Source organism: Thamnophis sirtalis, unplaced genomic scaffold (genome assembly GCF_051295495.1).
Source record: "Thamnophis sirtalis isolate CommonGarterSnake01/CBP01778 unplaced genomic scaffold, rThaSir2_p1.2 scaffold_2, whole genome shotgun sequence".
NCBI lineage: Eukaryota > Metazoa > Chordata > Lepidosauria > Squamata > Natricidae > Thamnophis > Thamnophis sirtalis.
Genome location: NW_028261382.1, coordinates 141,294,470 through 141,321,934, shown reverse-complemented (window position 1 = coordinate 141,321,934; position 27,465 = coordinate 141,294,470). Strand labels below are relative to the sequence as shown.

General features: G+C 35.1%; 1 protein-coding gene across 2 annotated transcripts in view; it reads right to left on the bottom strand.

Annotated features, from left to right (window-relative positions):
- The window catches only part of ST18 (ST18 C2H2C-type zinc finger transcription factor), a 277,028-nt gene that overhangs the window by 80,582 nt on the left and 168,981 nt on the right, over positions 1-27,465 (bottom strand). For both annotated transcript variants that reach the window (XM_087707068.1, XM_087707069.1), the window contains 4 exons: positions 19,663-19,841; positions 12,253-13,038; positions 7,816-7,950; positions 2,343-2,433 (listed from right to left, as the gene is read on the bottom strand). In XM_087707068.1, coding sequence (XP_087563194.1) covers positions 2,343-2,433; positions 7,816-7,950; positions 12,253-13,038; positions 19,663-19,841 — 1,191 coding nt within the window. The remainder of the gene's footprint in view (positions 1-2,342; positions 2,434-7,815; positions 7,951-12,252; positions 13,039-19,662; positions 19,842-27,465) is intronic.

The window sequence follows — 27,465 nt, the reverse complement described above, 5'->3', positions numbered from 1 at the left end:
TCAATGACTACTCCACCTTCAATCGCAATAATACACCGGCAAACAATAGATACAAACTAAAGGTAAACCACTCCAAACTCGATTGCAGAAAATATGACTTCAATAACAGAGTGGCCAGTGCCTGGAATGCACTCTATTGTTACATCCCACAACCCCCGTAACTTTAATCTTAAACTGTCTAGCGTGGACCTCACCCCTTTTCTAAGAGGTCTGTAGGGGGCGTGCATAACCGTATCAACATGTCTACCTTCCCTGTCCTATTTTACTATGTCCTATTGTCCCCATTTATCTATATCCATTTCGTGTGTTCATATCCATGTTTATACTTATACTTGTTATCTCGTATATGCATGACAAACTAACTAACTAACTAACTAACTAACTAACTAACTAAATAAATAAATAAATAAATAAATAAATAAAGTTTGAATCTAATCAGGTATTTTCACTATGCAGAATTAATCACTTGATTCGTCTTTACGGTTCTTTGTAAGTTATTTTAAATTCTTTGTCATTTTAGATGTTTTATTATCTCGTTTACACTTAGGATTTCATATGAAATGAAGATGCCACATTCCTGTATAAAGTATACACACAGTAAGTACATAATTGAAAGCAAAAAGATGGGGAAGTGCCTACATTATCTGAGATTGGGCAGCATGTATTTATATTGACATCCTGGCTTTCTTAAGCAGAGCTGTCAATAGATTATGATTTAGGAATACATGTATTTGATTCAATTCTAACATTTCTTAGTACTGCAAAATGAAATAACATAATTTCTCCAATTATGTACTTATCTTTTTCATTGCTTTCAACAGGAGAATGAATTATATATTGCATTGTCTTTCAGTAAAAACCTTGGGATCTAGAAATATTTCATTTTCTCTGAAGATTCTTAAATTTATGTTTGTGAAGTTTTCTAGGAGGAGTTAAAAGGTTATATTGATAGTCCTCAGCTATCTACAATACTTGGACCAGGAACTCCATTACTAAGTGAGGTGGCTGTAAAGTGTGACATCATGTGAATGTGTGTTGATTTATGATGACAGTTACAACAGCTCCAGTTTCAGATTTTAGGAAAATCCCACACAGTTGTCAGGTGCAATGTTGCATGATCTCCATTTGTGATCTCCTGCTAGCTTTCCCATAAATTTTCTTGTCAGTAGCCAGCAGTGAAGGTCTCAAATGGCGATTACATGACTGCAGGACAGTGTGATCATTATAATTGTGATGTCAACCCTGGAGGCCATCTTTTATTTTCAATTTAATTTCAATTTCAATTTTAATGGATTTGTATGCCGCCCAATCCCGAAGGACTCCGGGCGGCTTACATAAAAACAGTTCAAGAAAATATTAAAAGAATTTTAAAAAATACAAAACAGAGTGGATTAAAAAAGACACAACATACACTTGATTTTAACGGGGCTGAAGCTCAATCAGAGATCAGCAGCCCCAGGCCTGCCGGAACAGCCTGGTCTTTACAGACTTTCGGAAGGCCGAGAGAGTGGGGAGGGTCCGGATCTCAGGGGGTAGATCGTTCCATAGGGCCGGAGCAGCTACAGAGAGAAGGCTCTCCCATGAGGAGCCGCCAGACGACATTGTGTAGTCGATGGCACCCTTTTGGATCTTCAGGGCTGCCACCCTTAGTGCTGTGGGACAGTGGGAGGGGGGTTGTATGGAGTTGGTAGAGTTATTTAGTCATAACAACATTCTTTTCTCTGAGAGTCAAGGATGTTTAGCCTGCACCTGGAGTGGGGTGACTGGGAGACATCTCCAGTTGGGATAGTGGATTGATTGGACCATGTGATGGACATGTGGGTGTACAGGGGAAGGGACTTTGACTTTCTTTTGGGTGGGGAAAACCTGAGAGCTTTCAAATTCAGGTTTTCCCAGATGTGCCAATATGACATCTCTAATAAAATGGATCTTTGAGGAATTGATTGCCTGAGAGTCTTACTTAGTTAGGGATGTTACCTGAAACCCTGACATGTGAATTTCCAAGTGCCCAAATACCAATCAAATGATTGTGGGGATGCTGCAATAGACATAACTTCAAGGACCTGCCATAAATCTTCTTGTTCAGTGTCACTGTAACTTCAAATAGTTGCTGAACAAATGGTCATTAACTGAGGATTGCCCATATTATTGCTTTATGTGAAGTCACAAAGATAGATAGATAGATGATAGATAGATGGATGGATGGATGGATGGATATAGATAGATAGATAGATAGATAGATAGATAGATAGATAGATAGATAGATAGATAGATAGATAGATATAAAGCATAACCTTCTTGAAGATATTAGATTATCACCAATCGAAGCAGGGTTAAATTACCTTCTGTGAGTGTTGCGGTTGCTGTTGACATGTCCTCTTCCTGTACATCCAGGAGTGGGGCACTTTAAAACGTTTTCATGCATGGCAAGGACTAAATAAAAAGAAAAAACAAACAAACAAACAAATCCTGAAATCCATGCTAATTTTACAGAATAGTTCAAAGTTGTCAATTAAGGGGAGATTTACACCCTTAAGCGTCTACTAGTGAAGTTTCAATAAAAAAAAAAAATATTAAGACCAGTCAAACTGCAAAATGGGTAGCTATATAAAGTGATTAAATGAATGAATTAATAGATGAATAAATACATAAATAAAAAAACCATCTCGCCCAGTTATTATGTAATTCAAAATAAGCAGAGAATTTAAGAATTTGAATCACCATATAACTCCCCAGATAACAAACCTGACATTTTTAAATAGTTGCCCATCTTCCTTAGAGAATAGAAATTAGTATCTACCCTTGAAAATCCCTTATCATCTGAGTGTTCCTATCTCTGAGATCTGATGAGAGAGAGAGAGGGAGGGAGGGAGGGAGGGAGGGAGGGAGAGAGAGAGAGAGAGAGAGAGAGAGAGAGAGAGAGAGAGAGAGAGAGAATGTCTGTCTGTCTGTCTGTCTGTCTGTCTAATCTATCTATCTATCTCATTTAACACTGTCAATCTCGAATGGACATTGGAAGTTAGAAGGTTGTTTTTACTGGCAAAGTGACTTCCAAGCAGTGAAATAATACCTGCATTATCCTCTCAAACTGTATAAGCTACTAAACTATTTTTGTTCATTTCGCGCACTTGCATTCTGTAATTTACTTCAGTAATTCTTGATAAAATAAAATGATTCAAAGATATAATTAAGGCACTTTGTAAACAGCTGTGGGAAATATAACCAAAATACATTTTTCCTAGCATTAAGTTCCAATCATAGCAAAGCAATTTTACTTCTATAAATATTACCACATTTATCACCAAAGCTTCAATACCAACCCCATAGGATTAAATTTAAATTTAAGTCGATACATTTGGGATATAGGTTGATTTTGGATCAGGTTATCGGTTGCTGGTCATACAGTAGAAAAGAAGAAGATAGCAATGACAAGTATAAGAAATATCCAGGGCCCAATCTGAGTTTGTCACCAGGACCAGAGGTTTTGTCTTCTGAGCATTCCAACTGACTACTCTGTGTGCTTTGGGCTACTCTCTGTGTGGTAGTTCTCTGAGGATGGGTTCTAGCACAACTCCAAAAGTTTCCAAAAGACAAAAGTTCTGGTCCTGGTGATTAACCCAGATTGGATCCTGAAACATAATCCTGGGACACATATAGTCACCTTCATTCATAATAGATATCCTTTAATTACAAGGCTATTACTGGCCTCAGCCTTTGCTTAAGGACAACAATTCACAGAACAGCACAGCTGTGTCATTTAAAAGCTCTGAAGGTGGATGGAATATTTTCTGAGTCATCATATAGTCTTGAAGAAACCACAAGTCACCAGCTCTGTGCCACATAATTGCTTCTCTGACTGTCAGTGGAATTGTCTTCATATACTGAGTGAAATGAAAACACCAAAGGCAGTACACCTACCATTTCAAGGCACAGTGCCTATTCATATTAGTAGAAGGGGATTGTATAAATTTAATAAATAATACTCTTCCTGCAGTTTATTTCTGCTTTCAACAAGTTGGAATTAAATTATCCCCTTTTGTAAGATTGCTTGGGAATTTTCTTCTTCTGTTCTGTTAGAGCAATCATGAAATATGTTTGGTTTTTTTTTTTAAAAAAAACCTACAGGAAATAACAGTTTTGTGATCCTCTCCATAAGTGTAACACACCTATTTTATATTTTTAAGGAATCACAAATAAATAGCCAAATATATAACCCTTTCCCTCAGGAGGCACCAAGCACATTACTTTCATAGTCTATCAGTGTAGCAATTATTTTTAGCACAATAAGAGGCCATAAAAATCAATCTGCCAAGAGAGGCAAAGGGTTATAAAGGTATTCCCTGGGTATATAGTCTTCAATAAATCATAGGGAATTTTATTTTGACCAAGAGCACAAGGCAGTATTTTCATTTCAAATGCCCACTTATGTTTATTTCCTAGAGTGATTGCAAAGTAGAAGTTCAATTCACTTACATCCTAGAAGGTATGTCTGAGTGTGAGTATGTATGTGCATGCTCATTGATACTAGACCAGATTGGTTTTTGCATTTGAGAAGCAAAATAGCATCCAATGTAATTTTTATTTTCAGTATGAAAATTTGATTTTAAGTCCCAAATCAAATTTAGTTCCAGTAATATTAAGGTAAAGGTAAAGGTTCCCCTCATACATATGTGCTAATCGCTCCTGACTCTAGGAGGTGGTGCTCATCTCCGTTTCAAAGCTGAAGAACCAGCACTGCCTTAAGATGTCTCAGTGGTCATGACTAAATACTGAAGGAGCATGGAACGCTGTTACCTTCCCACCAGGGGTGGGTTCCAACAGGTAGTACTGCGGGTTTGTTCGCATGTGCACTTTGCGCATGAACTTTATGTGCAGCGCACATGCATGTGGTTTAGGTTTAGGTTTAGTTTTATTAGATTTACATGCCGATTTATGTGCATGATGTGCACTGCACGCGCATGCACAATGCAATTAAAATGGTTATGTGCATGTTTAGAATTTAAAAAAAAAGATGGCGTGCTGCCCATGGAACTGGTTCGGGGGCATGGCAGCTCTGGGTCTCTGGCAGTTCCAACGACCCAGGCTGCCAAAACACTACCGGTTTGGTCGAACCTGTTCGAACCAGTAGGAACCCACCACTGCTTCCCACCAAAGGTGGTCCCTATTTTTCTACTTGCATTTTTAAATGCTTTCAAACTGCTAGGTTGGCAGAAGCTTGGACAAGTAATGGGCGCTTACTCCATTATGCGGTGCTAGGCATTTGAACCGCTGAACTGCTGACCTTTCTGATCGACAAGTTCAACATCTTAGCCACTGAGCCACCGCGTCCCTTCCAATAATATTGGAATGATACACATTCAGTCAGTACCAGTAGTCTTCAACTTACAACCATTTGTTTAGTGATCATTTGAAGTTACAACAGCATTGAAAAAAATGACTTAGGACCATTTTTCACACTTACAACCATTGCAGTATCCCCAGGGTCACATGATCTACATGGGGCTGCCCCTGAAAAGTGTTCGGAGACTACAACTAGTTCAGAATGCAGCCGCGCGAGCGATATTGGGTGTACCAAGTTACACCCACATCACACCTATCCTCCGCGAGCTGCACTGGCTTCCCATTGGTCTCCGGGCGCAATTCAAGGTGCTGGTTATCACCTTTAAAGCCCTACATGGCCTAGGACCCGGATATCTGCAAGACCGTCTTCTGCCACATACTTCCCAACGACCGATAAGATCACACAGGGAGGGCCTTCTCCGGGTGCCGTCAGCCAGACAATGTCGGCTGGCAACTACCCGGGGGAGGGCCTTCTCTGTAGCCGCTCTGACCCTCTGGAATAAACTGCCCCCAGAGATCTGGACCCTACCCACTCTCATGGCCTTCCTTAAGGCTCTTAAGACCTGGCTATTCCGGCAGGCCCCGGGCTGTTGAACTCACGATTGAGTTCCAGCCCCGATCAGACTGGGTGTATGTTGTGGTCTTTTTAATCTATGTTTTTGTGCTTTTAACTTCTATTTTTAAATGTATTTTTGTAAGCCGCCTGGAGTCCTTCGGGATTGGGCGGCCTATAAATTTATTAAACATCAAACATCAAACATGATCAAAATTTGAATGCTTTTCAACTGGCATGTAATTATGACAGTTGTACTGTCCATGTGATCACCATTTGTAACCTTCCCAGTCAGTTTCTGACAAGCAAAGTCAATAGTGGAAGCCAGATTTGCTTAATGACTGCATGATTCACTTACTAACTGCAGTGATTTGCTTCACAACGGTGGCAAAATGTCCCAAAATGGAGGTGCAACTTACTTAAAAACTGCTTTGCTTAAACAACGGGAATGTTAGTTCAGTTGACTACCTGTAATGAACTAGGATGGTTGCTTATTATTGTAATAAATTCACACATCATAAAATAGTAATACGATCTTAAATACAATTAATTTTATAATACCTCAAACTTTTGTAGGCCCTAGGCATTGTGCTTAATGGATAATAAGATGGTGCTTTGCCCATCCTTTAATTTAACTTGGTATGGCTTGATCTCAGGATATTGTTCTGATTTGTCTAATCTTCTTAAATTACAGATACAGTTATGAAAGTAAAGTAATCCTAACGAGGGCCAAGGTGTTCATACAAAACAGGAGGGGATCAATATTGAGGATTTGTGGCAGCCTCCAGCCTCCATTCCCCAAATCAAATTTAAAAAATGCATAAAATTGGGCCAGCTTACAAATCTAGGTGTCTGGGTCACCTATATGGTGCTTCCTCACCCTTCTCTTTTTGTCTCAAATGATACAGTAGGAGGACTGTTTAGAAGTCTATTTTCTTATCACCAATACTTATTGCTCACTAACCCTTCAAAGAAGGAGAAAAAGAGAAAGTCTTTTTTTAAAAAAGAGATTATCTGCAAGCAACGGAAAGAAGATCACAATAGGTAAGTCATTTTATAATGTAAGGTGTCAAATACTGTACAAATAAGAGGAAAAGGCACCAAATGTTAAAGCTTTATCAAATTGTAGTGTTTGCTGCTGTTGAAGGATTGAAAGATGCTCAGTGAATGTGTTGGCTCCTTTTGGCTTAACTTTTAACGGCTAAGCAGGTTCAGACCTAGTTAGTGTTGGTAACCAGGTCTGGTACTTAGAAATATCAAAGCTATGTGAGAGTCTCGGAAGTTGAAAAATCATCCAAAAATCATCAATGTCAAACCATTTCTGTATGGTTAGCAAGAAGTCTCCGCATCCATTTCCAGCTTGACTCAAAGTCAAAGAAGGCTTGACTTGTATTTATTTGTAAAATCTTGGCACCCATTTACTTAATCTAGGAGTCTGGGCACTTGAAATGGAATACTCTGGTAAACACTATGAGATACCTAGAATTTGAGGGATACTTACCCAATTAAGGTTCATAGTGCTGAGCTTTTGTTCTGGAGTTTTACCCATGCAGTATTACCCAGCAGTGGTAGGGTGAAGTAGATATAAGATTATCATTTAGTTATGATGGCATGGTTTTTATCTGATCTGGTCCCTTAGGCCAGGCTGGTTTTGCTCAGCAATGGACTGTATTCAGCTTAAGCAACACCCTTCTGGATCTGAGATTTTTCTGGAATATTAATTTCAGGTGCTTTAGTGATTTTTCATCCCATAAATAATAGTGTATCTTCATCACTGAAATGGACATGAAATTATACCACTGTTATAATGCAGATCCTTGCTCTTGGTTAATACAGTTATGACCCTTATAAAAGGCTATGTCTTGTGTCATCATGCCAGTGGTGTGACATAGAGTTTTCTGTATTGAACACATTCTACTTACTTTCAAGTGGCACTCTGACTTTATGTGGACAGCCCGAAAGACTGCGATGATGAGGATACAATCCAGTCACATGACCTGTTCCATCACACCCTGGAATGGGACATTTGGTCTCTCTTTTTTCTGGTCTGGATACATCTGTAAAAAAACCCAGAATGGACAGTCTGGCTGGAACACTGTAAATTATATATTAGGCTCATATATATGTGTGTGTGTATACATATACATATACATATACATATACATATACATATACATATACATATACATATACATATACATATACATATACATATACATATACATATACATATACATATACACATAAATATATATATTTATCAGCACAAATACAACACAAATGTAACAAAGGCAACAGTAAAAATATTGGGTTTCTGTCTGGATGGTCTCTTGTGACGAGCCGATGGACAGAGAATGGAAGCAGTGGACTTCCTCCCATATTTGGGCATACATACACACACACACACACACACACACACACACACACACACACACACACATATATATATATATGTGTGTGTGTGTGTGTGTGTGTGTGTGTACATATATATATGTGTGTGTGTGTATATATAATATATATTATATTATATATTATATTAGACTGAGTACTTTTAAGTAGTACGATAGAAAGCAATTTTCTTTCAAGGTATTAATAAATCCTGAAATGCTAGACAACATTTAACATCCTATTTTAAATAATGACTTGTTATTTTTGCACTAAGACATATGGCATTAGAATTTGCAATGACATTTGCATCATGTGCCAAAAATTCGGAACTATCTATGAGTGGAAAAATAACTAGTTAAACAACTAGCTATCACGCTTTGGAAATGTTGGATTGCTGAGAACAAATCATCCATCCATCCCAAAAATATAGAACCCTAACAATGTCTTAGAACCTTATGTTGAATTGTTTTTATCAAGATGTTTTAATAATGAATTTATACAAGGAATTGTATGAAATCAATATACCAGCATAGCTAAAAGTATGGTGTAGGATTTGTTGACCAGCTAACACTATAATTATATAATATTTCATTCATATTAGATGTTAAGCTCTTGTTTGTGCAGCAAAAGTAAGCATGCAAAATATGCTAATCTCTCCATTAAACACTGTAAAAAGTTCTGTTTGCCTTATATTTATTTATTCTAACATAAAAAGGATAAATATAATGATCATATAAACATTTGCATTTTGAAACTAATGGAATGATAAAGTTTAAAATTATTTGATATTCTTTCTTTACAAATATACATGATTTTAATATATATTTAAAATATATAGAACATTTCACTTCTCTCTCTCTCTGGAAAAGGGACATAGAAAGCTGAAATAATATTATTGTTTGACTTTTTGCATCTTTGCGGGCAGATAAAAACAAAATTGTCTAGATGTATCTGCCCCATCCTTAGGTATAACTTTTAAAATCTTAAATACATATGCATTTTTCTTCAACATAAAGAAATGCCACTGAATTAAATACAAATAATTTTCAAGAGTGATCTCTGCATCTTCAATAAAATGGTAGACAAATCAAATAAGAGTTCTTCTACAATATATATCATTAAAAAGAACTGGATCCATTAAGTAGGTATAGTTTGATCAGTTTATCAAAATGAAAAAAAAATACAGTATCTTCTATATTAGCCAGCTGCATTTTTTTAACACATACACATTTTAATATTTTTAACTGCCTCCACCACCATCAAGTGATCTGCTTGCTTCCATAATATTTTCAAATTACAGTGGTAAGTGTTAGAGAGAGACTGGCCAAACCAGAGGGATGAGTCAAACAGGGAATTAGTCTGAAATCCCTATGGAGTCACAAGACAATTTGACTCTGCCACACTCTTGAATGTCACTCAACTGTATCTAATCTCACTGACATGCAAACTGTTAGTCTGAGAATATTCCTGTGTATAGGCTTGAACAATAAAACAACTAAGTGAATTCTTCACACGTGAGTCTGGATGTTTGTGTCTGAAAGTAAGGCAAATATTTTGCAGATACATTTACTTATAATTGGAATAATCAGTAAGTATACAATTATGACTTCCTGTCTTTTTCCATGCAGTTAATTTAATAGCTCTTATTCAAGTTTTCTCCATAATGTGGCCTTCATATCATCTTATTGAAGAAATCCATGACCTCTCTCAAGAATTCCATCACTAGTACTTCTCCAATCAAAATTAAATGGCTCCAGTGAAGATATATCATCCATCTCAGGTAGATCTGACAGGAAACATGAGTAGATGAACTAATTTTCTACTTTATTGAAAGGCTATATTAACAGAATCTTGCATCTTTGACAGTACAAATCTCCCATAATCTCCTTTACAGGCTGAGAAGTTAGGGAGGATCCCTCTTGAGCCTCTTTCTATTTTATTATGCAGCTGTAGGCTATGCCCTGTCTTATGTGACAATTCCCTAGACATCATCTTTTTGCCTATTCTCAAGATCTTTCTCATATACCATTTCAAGAGGCTCCATCTCAAAATGGTGAATGTTATCAGGTATCAGATTTCCAACATCTTTGTATTTTTCATACTACCATTGTGGGTGTTTGGCTTTATGGACATTTCTTGTAATTATACATTTATATGTTCCAGCAATATATGATAAATCTTTGTTTATTTGATGGAATGCTTAAATGATACCATTTAAGGCACTGTATGACATTTCTGGGACCCTAAATAGATTGCTTAGGTCAATGAATGTAGATTCTCTATCTCATGTGAACAAAATCTATGCTACTGTCACAAGAAAACATGACAATAGATTTGGAAGGTATCACTTAGCAGAAATAAAGAGAATGTAACAACCCCATATTTCTACAACAGATAAAAGCCAGTCAGGCTAGTAAGAGTTTGCAAAAAAATTATTCTTTAATATAGCAGGCATATCTTGCAACCCATACATTGTATAGTCTTCTTTAGTATAATAGTTTCAGATAGACTATAATTAATAGATATAATATACAATACAATTCAAAGTAAAATTACATTCATTCATTTACATGGGATTATTTTATCCTAAAGATCTTCCATTGCTCAAACAATTTTACATCATAAAACTTACCTATTGATAAGTTTGGCAGTGAAGATTCTAAAATTCACAGCTTAAAACACTTTGAAATCCATCATATTATCTCTGAATGATTTAGCTTTTATTAGAAACTTATCATTTGACAAACCCAATAAAATATGCAATGATGTGTATTATATGCAGATATGATTTAGTTATTACATACTGTATCTATACAGTATGGCAATATTTCCTCTAAAATGATTTTATTGCTTAAAATCTAATTTTGGACATCCATAGAAGTGTTTTCTCTACTGTGTAGTACACTATTCTTTATCACTGGGGAATCCAAAGAGCCTTGTTACACTTCCAACTGAATCAAATGCAGGTAGTCCTTGACTTACAACCATTCATTTAGTGTCCATTTGAAGTTATAACGACACTGGAAAAAAATGACTTATGACCGTTTCCCCCCATTGTAGCATCCTCAAGGTCATGTGATCAAAATTCAGATGGTTCATATTTATGATGGATTCAGTGTCCCGGGGTCATGTGATCACCTTTTGTGACCTTCTGATAAGTCAATGAGGAAGCCAGATACACTTAAAAATCGTGATACTAACTTAACAACTACAATGATTTACTTAACAACTGTGGCAAGAAAAGCTATAAAATGAACTGGAACTCACTTGATAACTTCCTTGCTTAGTAATGGAAATGTGGGGCTCAATTTTGGTGATACGTCAAGGATTACCTGTAGTATTATGGAAGTAAAGAAAGTGATCTCTTTCTGTTCTCCCCATTATCTGAATCATAACACAATAAGGAGATGTTTGGAAGAAGAAGACTACTGCACCATTGCAAACAAATGATGTGAATGTAATCCACTAAGTGTTGGCATGATAACCAATTTTGTTGTATTTATTTTGTACAATGACAATAAAGGATATGTATGTATGTATGTATGTATGTATGTATGTATGTATGTATGTATGTATGTATGTATGTATATAGGATAAGTTGAAATCTTTCACATATAGAAGTCATGTATAAATTACCATTCAAGCAGTACTTTTCAACACAGGAGTGGGGGAAAGGGCAAAGAAAGGAAATATTTTTGGGGGGCAATCATGTTGTTGAAGCCCTGCAGAAAATCTCCCATTCATTTGGTATCATTTTTGTAATAGCCATGGGGGCAGGAAAATGCATGAAATTCCTTATCAAAACATTTAAATCATATTAAATATGAGTAAAAAACCCAATGGTGTGCTCAAAAGCCAATTTACTAGCTAAAATTCAAAACAGTTCTACTCTGGAATCAGGGATGGGGACCAGGATTTAACAAGTCTTGAACTGAATGTGTAATTTATTGTGAACAAGAAAGTGGACTTACGCTTGTGGTTATAGACTGGTCTACCACCAAGGTCAACTATTTTGGCTTGTCTTCTTTCACTTGCAAGATGCTCCAGTAGGAACCTATCCAGTTCTTTGTAAGTGCTATGAAAGACGTGACCCTGCTCTGCCTGAAGAGCTATCGCTTGTTCCAACAAATTTAAGTTCTGTTTTGTTTTATCCAAGTCAAATGACTGTTCTGTGTTTTCTGATAGACAATCATCTTCTTCACAATCTGGAAATGAATTCTGCATTCTATTGTTGCAAGTGTCAACATGTGAGCCCTGTGGTTCTTGCAGTCCTGATCTCAAACTACTAAAAGTTTCAGAACTGTTAACATCTTTTTCTTCAGCATTGACGTCAAGTGTTTTTAGGACTTCTTCCTGATTACATCCTACAAGATATGTCTTATTTAAAGGCAGTTTTATACTGATCTCTTCAGAAAAATTTGAGGAACTATCCCATTCATTGTCTAGAATTTCAGAGCTACTTTCATTATCTTCTGAGGAACAGTATTGTGGATGTGGAACACTCATTCTGCCCCTTACCGAAGAATTAATTCCATAACATGCAGCAATGTTCTTCTCTGTTTTTAAGGGCTGGTTGTCACTATCACTTCGTTTATCATTCTCTAGCGAATTTGGTACATCCTTTGCTATTTGTTCAAAATTAATTAATGTATTGGTCATTGTTTCCTGGCAGTTAGTGAAATTGTCCTTCTTTTGAAGATCATTTTCTTGCATGTTGAAATAGGAGATACTTTTTGCTGACATTAAAGTGGTGTTTTCTAGATAGAGAGAAACAGAGAAGACAAAGTTAAAGTACTTCTATTTTGGCCATAATCAACAAATCTGTTTATTATAAATTAATCTACCTATGTCAAAGAGATCCTGGGGAAATGCTGCCTATGTGGTTTTGATGATACAAAATCAATCAATGCCAGTGAGAACACTCCAGAGTCAAACATTCTTAAAACCCTCTTAAAATTTCTTTCTTGATTTATATGAAAACATACTGTGCAATACGGCCCTTTAAAGAAATAGATGGAAAGTACACTAAATAACCAAACTATTACGCGAATCCATGATAAAATTATATAATTGGTCCCAAAATATAAAACAATTATAATAATGTGAAGTGTGACTTGTATTGTGATCACTGCTTCATATGTTGAGGTAGGAAGACAGATATATCTGTATCTCTTCTTAAGTTAAAGATTATCAGAAAGAGACTTGCTTTGTATGCAACACTATGTAAAAGAGATATTTTGTACCTGGCTTACTGAATTCATGAAAAGACAATCCATAGATACAAAGTAAAGCTAGGGGCAACTCCATCATTGAATTCAAAATGAAATCAGTGAATTATTGTGTGCTAAATTAGTTACTATCAATGTGGACATGGATATGCTGAGCAGTGGGGAAAGTGCCTCTCTTACTGGTGTATTTAATTTTTTGCTTTGAAGCAATAGAGCTTGGAAAAACACAAATCTAATACAGAAACTGGCAGCTGAGACTTTTCTCATGTTGGTGAAAACATTTTTCCCTGAATCCCCTTTGACAATGTTAATTCTTCCCCATTGCTTATGTTTCCAATTGATTATATTATTAAAAGATGATGTATTGGATTTCTTAAAGAATTTCAACATATACAAGGCCTGTGAACACTTTTTTTGTAAACACCTTTTCTTTGAGATTAATAACAAAACAATTGGTAGTAGCTACAAGGAAAAGAATCACAAATGCCAAAAGACAATAAATCCTTTGTGTTTGGTCTACTTTTTTTTTCTAAACATTTTTTTTTCCTGACAAGGACACTCCAAAATACATCTCCATCATCTTCCTTTCTGGTAATTATCTCCCTAAAATCAACACTGGTCTGCCAGGATCAAGTAAATATTACCATAGTAACTAAAAGCATTTTTGGATGAAGGGAAGAATTTAGCCACAACACTAGCCCCTTCAATAATGCTGATTATAGGGTGTATTCTTTTGTTGGGATGCATTCAACATAAACTGGACCGTTTTGCACTTTACTTCCTAGAAGAGAAAAAAATGAGATAAACAAGTGCATAATAAAAAATAAGACAGTCTGGTTCTTTGTGGAATCCATGTCAAACCAACTCTGGGTTTAAATATTAACTTAAATATCATCCAGAAATGCAAATCAAGTTTTGTCTCAGCAACAGTAAGCTATTAAGAGAAAGTATAAAGGGTTATCATAATTTCAAAGTATTATCAACTACTGAAAATAAATAAAAAGCATTTTCGGTGAATATGTCCAATTCATTGAACTATTCTCTCAAGCCACTTAACTACCCACATGTGTACAATAATGATTTATAGACATTATACCTAATTATGCATATTTGGGCTATGGTGGAGTGCCTAACAAAAGCTCTAGAAAGCAACAATTACCTCTGTTGCTTAGCTACATAGTTTAAAATATTCCTATTAAGTGCAGATTATTGTGGAAGGGGGGAGGAGGATAGAAGTGCACATGTGCCTCTACAATGCGTTTCACTTTATAGCTGCCAAACTGTTAGCGTTTTGGGTCATTTCCAGTTTACATAATTGTTTGGTTCAACTGTTTGTTATACATTAAAAGAAAAATATTTATTAATTGTTTCTTACACATTTTCTTCCAGAAACTGGGCCCCATACCAAAGGATGGAGCCCTTGTTGAACTACTTGTCAGGCATTTGTTGTTGCTGTTGCTGTTATTGCCTGACTTGAAAACTCCAACACAACTTTATTTGTAGATGTTCTTCTTTCAGGAAAAAATCAAGAACAGCAGGCAAAGTAACAAAAATCCAAACACTTATTAATGGATGTTATAATCAAGGACAGAGAATAGCAATAGCAATAGCAATAGCAGTTAGACTTATATACCGCTTCATAGGGCTTTCAGTCCTCTCTAAGCAGTTTACAGTGTCAGCATATCGCCCCCACAGTCTGGGTCCTCATTTCACCCACCTCGGAAGGATGGAAGGCTGAGTCAACCTTGAGCCAGTGAGATTAGAACCGCTGAACTGCAGATAACAGTCAGCTGAAGTGGCCTGCAGTACTGCACCCTAACCACTGCGCCAACTCGGCTCAGAGAAAGTCTGAGTAAAGTTCATATTGTTCCCCCTTTACTCCATTTAAATTAATTAAATTATAATAAATAGAGGAAAGTGGTAAATAGAGAAAAAACTCTTATTGAATGTTTTACATTTTTGCAACAAAAAAAATTCCCAACAGCCAATCTAACATTCATGAGTCAATAGTACAGAAATGTCCTATAAAGCTATTTTCCTTGTAGTTAGATGCATGAATTGCAGTTTCTGTCATGTGAAATCAGTTTGAGGTTATTCAGAAGAGATCATTAGTACCCTAACAGCTATTCAGAAATAGGAAATAGGGCATGATTTATTCTAGCAATACATTCCTCTTCCCCATAGAAGAAGAATGTATGTGACTATTAATCACATATAAGTACATATAATTATCACAATAATAACTGTGGGGCTGAAACAACATGAAACTTGCTGGATATCAATATGATATGTCCCTCGGTCTATAAATGTCCATTAAATTCATGAAAATACTAATGCAAAGCAGCCTCCTAGCACTGGCAATGCTTAAATCTTTTTCTAGAATGGACTCTGAACCATACACAAAGATTATTTATCCATTTATTGGACAAATACAATTACCAGTAAATTCTGCACATGAACACATGCATTCACATCCACATTCACACCCACATGCTCGTGTAAAAAAGCAAGATAACATTATGACTTGACCATCAACAATCAGACAAAAGCTCTATGTGAAGAACTACTTGTGAATTAAAAGGATCTAAATTATACCTCTTGTATCACTCCAACTTTACTTGAGAATGGGAGCCCATTTTATTTTATGGAATTCCTCAGTGCATCTTAAACTGTGTCATGTAGAACTATCATGAGTTTAAATGATTTCTCTTCAAAACTATGCTTGATGCCTGGAAATATGAATCAGTCAGGCATGCATTGTTAGTTATAGAGTCAGAAGACAAGTTGATTAATCCTATGAATGTTAGCTTACATATCACTACAGAGAAGTCTTTTCACTTATGAACAGATGCAATCTTTCATTCTAAGGCTGACAGAAAAGGCTAGAAGGTCTTCTAAGGGCTATACCTTTGTTCTGCTAAGTATATGGATCAATAGACATAGATCAATATGGTAAATTCATGTGCAACATAAGAGTAAGAGTGATTTGCCAAGGTCTTGATAGTGTACTATCATAGTCATGAAACCTAATTCAGATAGCTTCTATCTATTCAAATCCAATTTTAAAAAATCAAGTTCCAGAGCAATATTTGAAAACAATAAGGGGAAGGGAATGAGGATGGGGAGGATTGAATTTTAGTCCATTTAAGACAGAGTTGATAAAAAAAAAATAGATCAGAAGAAAGAAAACATTATGCCTTATTTTATACTTTGGATTTATTTCTAAAATCTGCCACGACCCTTGTTATGCAGATGTCAGTGTCAATTCTATCTGCTCATGTAATATTGGTTTTAGACTATTAAATCAGAATTAGCTAGGACGACATGTACCTTAAATACATATTATTTGAATTGTCTATGGGATGACTTTTGAAAGTATTTCAAAAAATCCAAGTGTTTTAGAATGCTATAGCTAGACTGTTAACTGGTACCATTTATGAAAGGCTTAATCTTTAATATATTTTTGAATTTTAAAAAAGTTTTTGAATATTGGAGAAATGAAGACCCTTTGGATTGGCAAGGTTTTATTGAACTCATCAGGTGAGTTTCCACCTCCTTAAAAGACAGTGAAATAATTTTGATTTTAAAAGTTTAAAAAATATTGGTTTTTTTAAACTATACAGCAATAGGATGCTTAGTATATAGATTTTTGAAATTAAAAACTGATTAACGAGCAGAAAAATTTGGAATTATAGTTTACAAGATTACTATTTGCTTGTGGGAAAATGGGGATTGCTTTTTTTAAAAAAATGATAAGGAGACTTTGAAAGCTAGACATTAGAACCAGAGGATAAAGAAATGGGAGCAGAAATCCTTGGTGGAAAGTTTTGAATACTTTTCAGCCACGTTTTAGGACATAATGCATCAAATGCTTAATAAAATTGATAGAGCATTTTGTAATGAAATTGTAAAACAAGAACGGGTTGCAATGAATGTCTATGAAATTAATTTGAAGGGGGATTTACATGTAAAACAAATGAATCTGTCAGATGACTCATTCCCTAAAGGTGATGAATAGATATTAAACTAGGAAACTGATTTGGATATATTTTTCTTCTGGATGCACAAAAGAGCTTTGCTAAAATTTGGAAGTACTTTTTTTAAAAGTGAAAAACAGAAGGATACATTTTACTTATTGATGTCAAAGAAATCTGTTAAAGTTTTGATGGGATTTTGTTTCGAAACACAGATGAGAAGCAAACTACTTTTTTTTTGAATGGATTAAAAATGATTTAAAAAATCAATGATTTATAAGATTGCCTTGTTTGATTAGGCTTTATAGAGGAAAACAGTTATATCTAGTTGCCCTTAATGGACTTTTGATATTGAAGTATTTGGACTTTGTTTTCCTTAACTATGAGATGAGCTATTGGGAGAAGAGAGATTATGCTTTATTTAGAGATAGTGATGAACTGTTTAAAAACCCTGCTAGGGGAAAGTTACCTCTTTTTTCTTCCTCCTTCCCTTCTCTTTTTTCCTTTTATCCCTGTTTCCCCCCCCCCAATTATTTACTCTTTTATACTTTTATTTTGGTATTTTTTGTAGTTTGTTTTGATTTTAACTCTCTTAATTTATAAGTCTTAATATTTTAATGCCCTTCTGTTCTTTACTTTGAATTCTAGGAATCATAACAATTAGTCTCAATTTAATAAATGAAATGAACTATGAAACAAATGATTGCATCTGGTCCCTCACATTCTGGAGGAATTTAGTCATGTGCATAATCCTCTGCTACCCCCTCCCTCCCCCCACCTCCCATGGCACTACAACTACATTATTATTATTTACACAAAAATGTGGTCATAGTTGCCAGTTCTTTTAATTGATGTTGGCCTTCATAACCATTGAGTTCTTCCCAAGAACCAAAGAAGTTGTAGTGCACTGGCATAGTATATAAGTGCAGATCTAAGTAGTGTGACCTTTTAAAATTGACATATGAAAATTTTGTCAATGTGCAGATTTTCTAAGTGCCACACAAGATCTCTTGGTATGGCACTCAGCATGCCGATGACCACAGGAATGACCATGGCCGTTTATGCTATCTTGTGTATGGTTGTTGTTCTTTGATTATTATATACGCAAAAATGTAAAATCACAGCTGCCAGTTCTTTAGGTGGTGTTGGATTTGTACGGATCAATTTATTTGATTATCATTATTATTTTAGAACATACCCCTGCTTCCTATTTTCCGACAACAATCCTGAAAAGTACATTAGACTGAAAGACATTAGGTAACTTGTATGCAATTATAAAGACAAGTCATTAGAATCTGAGCCAATAAATGTAATGGAATTTATTATCATGTGTATGATTGCAGACTAAGGGACCCTACCACCTATAATTCAAATCTTACACAAATGAATTTATGAAGAAAGTAACCAATTACAATTACAATCCCATTATTTTAGATATTTGACAAAGCAATTTCCATGATCAATTCTGTAATTAAATTTCTATAAATTTACAGGAATTTTGATCTGAGCAAAGACGTGTTCAAGTGGTTTGTTTTCCTGACTCACACTGTATATTCAGCAGAAGACATGAGAATGCATGAGCACATATAAATGCACAAATTCAAACCAACATAATAGACATGATAGACCTACCATTTCATCCCACGTGATAAGCCAATAGTAGTATCTGTTATAACTCTTGCTCTACTGGATGGGCTGGGATATTTATTTTAAAATAGTAACCTAATTACAATTTAGAAAATAGTTTTGAGAAGAATCTAGAATATTTCATTCTGGTGTTTGAAACACTGAGCATGTTTTGCTTAGAGCAGCGAATAGCTGGAATGGCTATTTTGAGCTCAAAATGTTTTCAGTTTAGAATATTTCACACACCCTAAATCCTAAACCTGATCCACTTTTAATTTTATCATTATTATTATCATAATCATCATCACTATTACTATTATCACCCTCACCAGCATACCATCCTTGCACTACAAGTCAGGACAATGGGGATAATATGAATGATTGGTTCAAAGTCCTCCAGTGAGCTATGTCCCCAATTGTCTTATATGCTAACAATGATACCACATTGGCTTTCTGATATAATTCTAAAGAACATCTAGTATAGGATTTCCCTTGTGTTCTTTGGCAAGTATTAGGAAATATTGATTAAGTTAGAATCTATGCTTTTTCATACCTGCTTGGAGAACATTATTATTGTCCTGAAAATGTGTCCTGCCTTCATTTTCTCCTTTGCCTTCCAAGGTAGGATTGTAGTGGCGAGGCTTCATTAAGAGAGATTTCCTTTTGTTGATTGGAACTTCCAAAATCTCTTCTTCAGCTTTTCTCTTCTTAGCCATGGAGTTTTTGTAGGTGCTGTATTTATACAAAAGCTTTTAATAATGGGAAAAAATAAAATGAAAGATATTGCACAAGAGAAATAGTATAACCAAAACTGTAAATGAACGGATCCTGTAAAAGTGTGTATGTATGTGCATGGACATATGTATCCTAACCAGTTTACTATCAGTTGGCTGAGAGAGGGCGTTTTGTGTCCGCACAAAAATTTTGCCTCCAGTTTGAAATTCCCCCATTGGGATTCCAAACCATTTGGCAGAATCAGGTTTTGAGGTTCTTACAAAAAGTCAGGAGGGTGGGAACTAATCTCATATCGGTGTAAGATGTTCTAAAGGGCAGGAGCCATGGCACAGAAGGTTCTTCTTCTAGACCCCACCAGCTGAAATTCCTTGACCAGGGGATCCGCACAATATGCCTTCTCTGTGACTCAATTAATTTATTAAATTTAAATGAAAATGAAACCATATTTAATATGTATCCTGATCCCATTCGCTTCTTTCTTTTGGCTTCATTTTCTGGATTATGGTAACAACATTCCATCCAAAGATCAAATGCAGCTGGTAATTTCAGGAAAAAGTTGAATGCATTTCCTACTCAATAAAGCATATGGAGGTGTTCCCTAAGACTTATTATTTTTTTTAAAAAATATTATTTGTTACATTCTAAGAAAGTATGAAAATGTGTTATTATTTGTTAACAAAGTTGAATGGCTGGAAATGAATATCTCTCAGCCATAAAGAAAGGCCTCTCAGAGGGGCTATAAAAAACTTGAAAAAATATTCAGACTTGATATATTTGTTCTTTGAAAAGTCCAGTGTCACCTGCTGAAAATTCTACATTTACTCTTTAAAAAATCATTATCTGTTGTTCTCTCTCTGTTATGCAATATGAATAAAACCATTATATCTGTCACAGATGAAAAATTGCATTTATGGATCAGTGTAATCCACTCATTGGTTGCTGGACTCAACTCCCCTAGGGAGTATGACAATTCAACATGATACCACTGGTTGTTAAATTTTGCATTTGGCTCATTGATCTAGCAGAAAGATTTGCAAAAATCCCTGTCTCCAGACAGCTCCCTGTTGGTTACACATATTATGAGACTCAACAGCATAAATTCATCTTTAACTTATGTGCACTAAATTGGCTCCAGTTTGGATTGTTTTGGATGATGGCATATGACGAACTTAAGCTTTTTACTTTTTCTTTTTAAATCCAAGTTGGCAAGGCTTCTTCTTGGCAAGCTATCATTACAAATATGAAGGACAGGGAAACAAATGTGAAGATCTTCACTGCGGCAAAAGTTAAAGCACAACCAAATGCATTTTAAATTGTAAATTCTCTTGCTCTGTCACAATGTTGCACAAAGCAAGAGACCAAAATAATGGATTCATTCCAATCCCTCTATTTAAAATGACTATGGTTTATGTGGAATATTTATCTGTTACAGCAAAGCAACTGCCACAAAGGAGTAATGATTTTTTTCAATGTACATAATTCTAGAAGTAGATGGCATACAGGTAAACTGATTGGATTGGAATAATTAAAATTGTGCATCAAGTTGTTGTTTTTTCCTTCATGAAACTTTTGAAAAATCTTTTGCCACTTAAACTCTGCTAGTTATATTCGGAATACAAAACAGGCAGGTTTTTCTCAGGTTGCATATACAAACTGTGTGAATATAATAATAAATAAAGTACTTTCAAAGGAAAGTAAAAGAGAAATATTCATCTCACTTATAGTTCATGATTGTATGGGTTTTAATCCTTTATTCTACAGTTATTATAATAACACAAAAATGTGTTGGGCTGCCATTTATGCATCCAAGTGGCTGCCATGAACTTTGATCTTTGTGTTATTTAGTCTATTTATGAACACTTCAACATGTTTGTTCCTAGTCATCTCAGTTTTCTTATGAATAGAAGGAGTTCTGCAATCCAAAGAAAAAATAGACTGGTTTTTTAGTGTCATTTATGATAGGCATGATTCAAAGAACTTGGAGACAATTACTTTTTTGTTCCCTTTCATCTATTTTCTTCTTTATCCAAATTAGTATTCCATTGGCAAAATTATCTGATATTGATTGGGAGCAGGTGGTGGTGGGAGAATTGATAAGTAACTGAAAATTTTAAGATACCTTGAATCTTAATATTGACATAAAGGTATTAATAAAAGAAACTGGAATGTTTTACAATTTATTAGATAATAAATGTGCATGCAAATTTCTTTGTATGTGTTTATTAATCATGCACGTGTGTATATCAGTGGTGGGTTCCGGGCGGTATGGCCCAGTACAGCTGTACCGGGAGTAGCCAGGAGAAGCGACCACCATATCGGTATGGTGGCTCATTTGACCCACTCACCTGCCCATGTTCTATGAACATTTAATACCGTGAGCAGCCCATTGTGTACATGCGCACAGTGTGCAGCACCTGTGCGACCTCCGCTGGGCAGCTGGGTGTCACAGAGTGTTGGCGTGCGCATGCAGTGCATGTGCCCATCTAAGACACCCAGCCCCCTGCACAGGGTACCGGCTGTGCCGGGGTCCAGAACCCACCACTGGTGTGTATGTGTTAAACACATCCAACTGTGTCAGTCAACTAATGAAATTATTCTGTACATGGAAGTACCTAACAGCTCAGAAGTAAAGAAACCAAGAATTTTCACCAATGGGAAAATATACCTTCCCAATTCTCTATAGGACCTTCTAATTTTAAATTGGCTTCAAATTGATTACTTAGCTCATGTGCATTTGAGATTTCCATTTTGCTTCTACTTTCTGGCCATCCCGTTCTCATCTCCTTTTTCTTCCCATCTTGTTGATTTCATGTGTGATCTCATTCCTTCAAGTTAATTTGATCCTAATCTGGCAGTTTAAATGTGAACCTGTGGTTTCGAACTTCAACTATATTAAACACTTTCCAGACTTGCTTTCATATAACAAAGTTATCAATATGTGATTCACCACCCAACATATGGCAAACATGTATTTAATCTTTAACTTTGAAGTGGGAAGTCATTTATGTTCCTACCATCATTTGATCATTTTGGTACCATGAACACACAAAAATTGGGACACCAACCATATGTATTCATATTTTTCAAAGAAATAGGTCTGTTTCAGCTGTTCTTGTAGCTCTTATTTGTATTCATATAGTAATTAATAACATAAAGAGAATAAAGTCTAAGGCTATGCATATACAAAAAGAATGGCTTTACTTTTTATCAATAATTTGCATATTAAAATGTTGCCTTTTATTCTGGTACTACTATATGCTTTGTACAAAATTTACCAAAGTGTTGCCTTCTGCTAGAGAATTCAATAAATAGATATTTAGTGTGTCTCTTTGTATATGAGGTTTAGTGAAGTGCATCCATATTTCCTACATAGCAGAGAGAACCTTGTCCATAGTAAAATTGTTTCTTCATTGAATATACATCATAACTACTTTACTACTATTACCTTTCAGAATGTTTTAAACAAATTTTCCGAATCTCCTCCAACTTTTCCATTAAAAGAAAAACTAGGAAGGAGAAAGGGGGAGGAGGAGGGGGAGGAAGAAGAGGAGGAGGAGAAGGAGAAGAAAAAGAAGTAATAGTAGTAGTAGTAGTAGTAGTAGTAGTAGTAGTAGTAGTAGTAGTAGTAGTAGTAGTACTGTAGGGCATTGATTATACTGTACCATAAAAGGCAATTTAGTCTGCAGGAGGAATGATTCAAAAAAGCAGAAACAGCAGAAATTGGGACAAAATCACTGCTAGTGCTATAGGTAGAGTTTGATAAAGGCTGGAAACTAGGATACCATAAGTTCAGACCTATCTTAGCCATGAAAGCCACCAGTTACTCTCTCTCACGAAAACCCATCTCCCAGGGTTCTTGTTGTGGGGAAAACAGGAGAAGGAAGGTGTAATGGGTATGTTTGTCACCTTGAGTTATTTGTAAAAGCAATAAAGGCTGGAAATAAATAAACACGTACATTGATACATAACTACATTTAGAACAGCTTATGCCATAATACAAATTCTTAACTATTCAACATGCAAATTACATAGTTCTCATTGCAGTAATTCTCTATGTAAATAGCCTATTTATTCAAATTATCTTTGAATAATTTAAAAAGTTCTCCTTGAATCAAAGAAAAAGACTACTAATATAGACCATTTAAAATACAAATTCACATACTCATTAATTGTATTAAGCCATTTCTAACACTGAAAATAACAATGTATTTTGCTCGTAATTTTAAAATATAAGCAAAACCCTATTTTTTTCTTTAGAAAATATTTATTTCTTAAATATCAGGTACACAAAAATATAGAAAGTTTTCTTTTAAATTGTTTTCAGTATAACAAATCAGTAAAGTTTTTTTTTTTTCTGTGATGCATATATTCATTTCTGTGATGTATATATTCATTTGTGGATATATGCTAAATTGTAGTTTCTTAATAGTAAGTCTAATTTAGCATCTCTATTGTGCATCTCATACATTTTCTCATTAATAGTTTTGTTGCTATTTATCCATGGTCCACTTCTTGTCATGGAATAGCAATAGTGATAGCAATAGCACTTAGCCTTATATACCGCTTCACAGTGCTTTACAGTCTCCTCTAAGGATTTACAGAATTAACATATTGCCCCCAACAATCTGGGTCCTCATTTTACCGACTTCTGAAGGATGAAAACCTGAGTCAGCCTTAAACTGCCAAACTGCTGGCAATCAGCAGTCAGCAGAAATAGTCCTCAGTACTGCACTCTAACCACTGCGCCACCATGCCTCATATTGGTTCAGCTGTCAAAGTTACTAGATGGTCTCATAGAAAAGATTTTTTTTAAATGAATTAGGATCTATTATAATTTCATTCCTGTGCCTGATATGGCATTTTTGATGAAATATTGATAAAAGGACATATTTTAACTAACAAATTCAGTTTCTGTATTGTGAAATGACACCCAATGACACAAAACTCATTGAGTGATTTGAACATGTTGAGACCTTCTAAACATACATCCCTGATATACAACTCTCTTTGTAAGTATAGCAATAACATTTCTGAAAGATTAATTGATTGATTTATTATGCTCTCCAATTAGGGGACTCGGGACTCTAAGTGACTTACAAAGAATAAAAAGATGAATATAAAAACAATTAAGATTTTAAAAGCAACATAGTATATATATATAATATACTTTATACAGTATATAATTTATCTATAGAGTTTAAAGTTTAAATATATAGTTATATAGGTTTTTCTCTCTCAAAAAAGTATATCTTTTAGCTTACCAAAGAAATCTTATCCAAGATTTGGAATGGTTGGTTATAAACCTTTGGAATAAATTTTCTTAATATATACACATAAAAATATTCTTAAAACTGCAGAAAAGTCAGAGACCATTTATTTGTGCTCTTAAAATATAGATGAAATATTCATGTATTCTCACAGTTTTGATGATTTCACAACAGAATCATTAATAACAACAGCATATATTCTAGTATAAGTTTAACTAAATTCAAGCAAAAGTGGCATATATATATATATATGAATCCAAACAAATGTAAACATTTAGAATATAGTACTACAGCAGGATAATTGATTAAAGAACAGAAGTTAGAAACATATGAAAATTTTAAAATGTTTATAAATATTGTATATCTGAGTATAATTTAGAAGTTAAATATTTATTGAATAGTGTTTTAGTTAGATTTTTTTCTTTTTTTCCTGTTAATTGATTTACCTTTGAATAATTAAACAGGAGAGATATTGGCATTCAGCTCAGAGAATTAAAAAGTCTTTTAAAACCCTTTTCACTTTGTTAAATATAATTCAGTGTATTCTGCTTTTTATGATTAATCCTTCATCAATGATTTACTGAGCACCAACTATATAAATGTTGCAATGGTTTTCCTACCTGATGATGTATATCTGTGCATTATTTTTCTTCTCTCTCTCTCTCTCTCTCTCTCTCTCTCTCTCACTCACTCACTCACACACACACACACACACACACACACACTTTTCATTATGGTTGCATATCACACCTGCATATGCTCTTACTCATTAATTATTTATTAACTACTTGTATCAAAAACATTTATGGAAGCCCAGGGGAATCCAAAGTGAAACTGTAGAAAAGTGAACCATTTCAATGTTGCATGCATGCATTTTTCTACCACTGATGACACTTAAATCTTTTTTTAAATTATTATTTTTAAAATGTATGTTGCTTTTCCTAACCAGGTCTTCTCAGAGAAAGAACACGTAAGTCAAACAGTTGCAGACACATATATAAAATAAAATGATTGATATCACCATTGATTTGCCAATAGTGCTTCATGTTTAAATACCCATCCCAGGATACTGTGTTTAATAACAACATTTTCTACTGGTTATTGCAACATGGAATCATTTTTATGGCTGACACCTGTAATGTTTAGTTTCATGGATGAACCAAGCTTCTTTCAATAGGAGAAGGGTTTGTTCAGTTGGGCTACCTAGATTATACATCAGAGCCATACCAAATGATCTGGATCCATAGTAGAAAGGGGGCAGAGAAAGATTTCTTTGCAATAATACAAATGAATGATATTCCCTTACTAATACTAACTAAAGTTCCAGTTGTGGAGTTCAATTATATTTACATTTTATAATGTCAAAAAAGGAATACTGACCACAGAGAGATGAAAGCAATATACAGAAAGGTTTAGCTGCCAATGAAGATAAAAGAAGAATCAGGACTGATGAGTAGCAATCTTAGAGAAAGGTAACATAGAAGTTATTAAAATATGCAAGTCCAAATATATTAATGTGAGGATTGGCAAAGAAGAAAGTAAGATAGTGCCGAGACCAGGGCATATATAATAAGTTAGAAAGCAAATACATTGTGATTTAACTGGAATCAGGATGCAATTTCAATATCAAAGGATAATTTCTTTAAGAGAATAAAATAGGGAGCAGAGGAGATAGTGTAGCCTTGTTGGGGATGGAAAGTTTATTAGTTCTTCTAAGAGAAGCCTGGAGAGGAATGGATAGTGTTATTGACTCATTATGCTTAGAAGCTGTAGATTTTTCAGACAATAAACTAATGTTTTGTCCTACCTGACTAAGATGAACAATTGGACTGTGAAATACAAAAGGAGCATGTAAAAGGGCCAGAATAACAGAACGGTGGTTATAACCTGGATAAGGCCTGCAACCAGGGGTGAAATCCAGCAGGTTCTGGAGAACAGGTAGCAGAAATTTTGAGTAGTTCAGAGAACCGGCAAATGCCACCTCTGGCTGATCCCAGAGTGGAGTGGGAATGCAGTATCCTTTCCCTGCCATGCCCACCAAGCCATGCCCACCAAGCCATGCCCACCAAGCCACATCACGCCCACCAAACCATGCCATCAGACCTGCTGGTAAAAAAAAATTGAATTTCACCACTGCCTTCCACCAATAGGAAAATCTTGATGTGATTGAACTCCATTTGAAAACAAGAGGGGGGGGGAGACCAAATGTGGACATACAACAAAGGTACAAGGAACCCAAAGAGTTCCACTTCTCATATTCAAATCCTTGACCATTTACTTATGTTTATAAAACTTGGAATACTGTGGTCAGGTTTGATCACTTCTTGGGGAAAAAGTCATTTTACAAAAGGAAC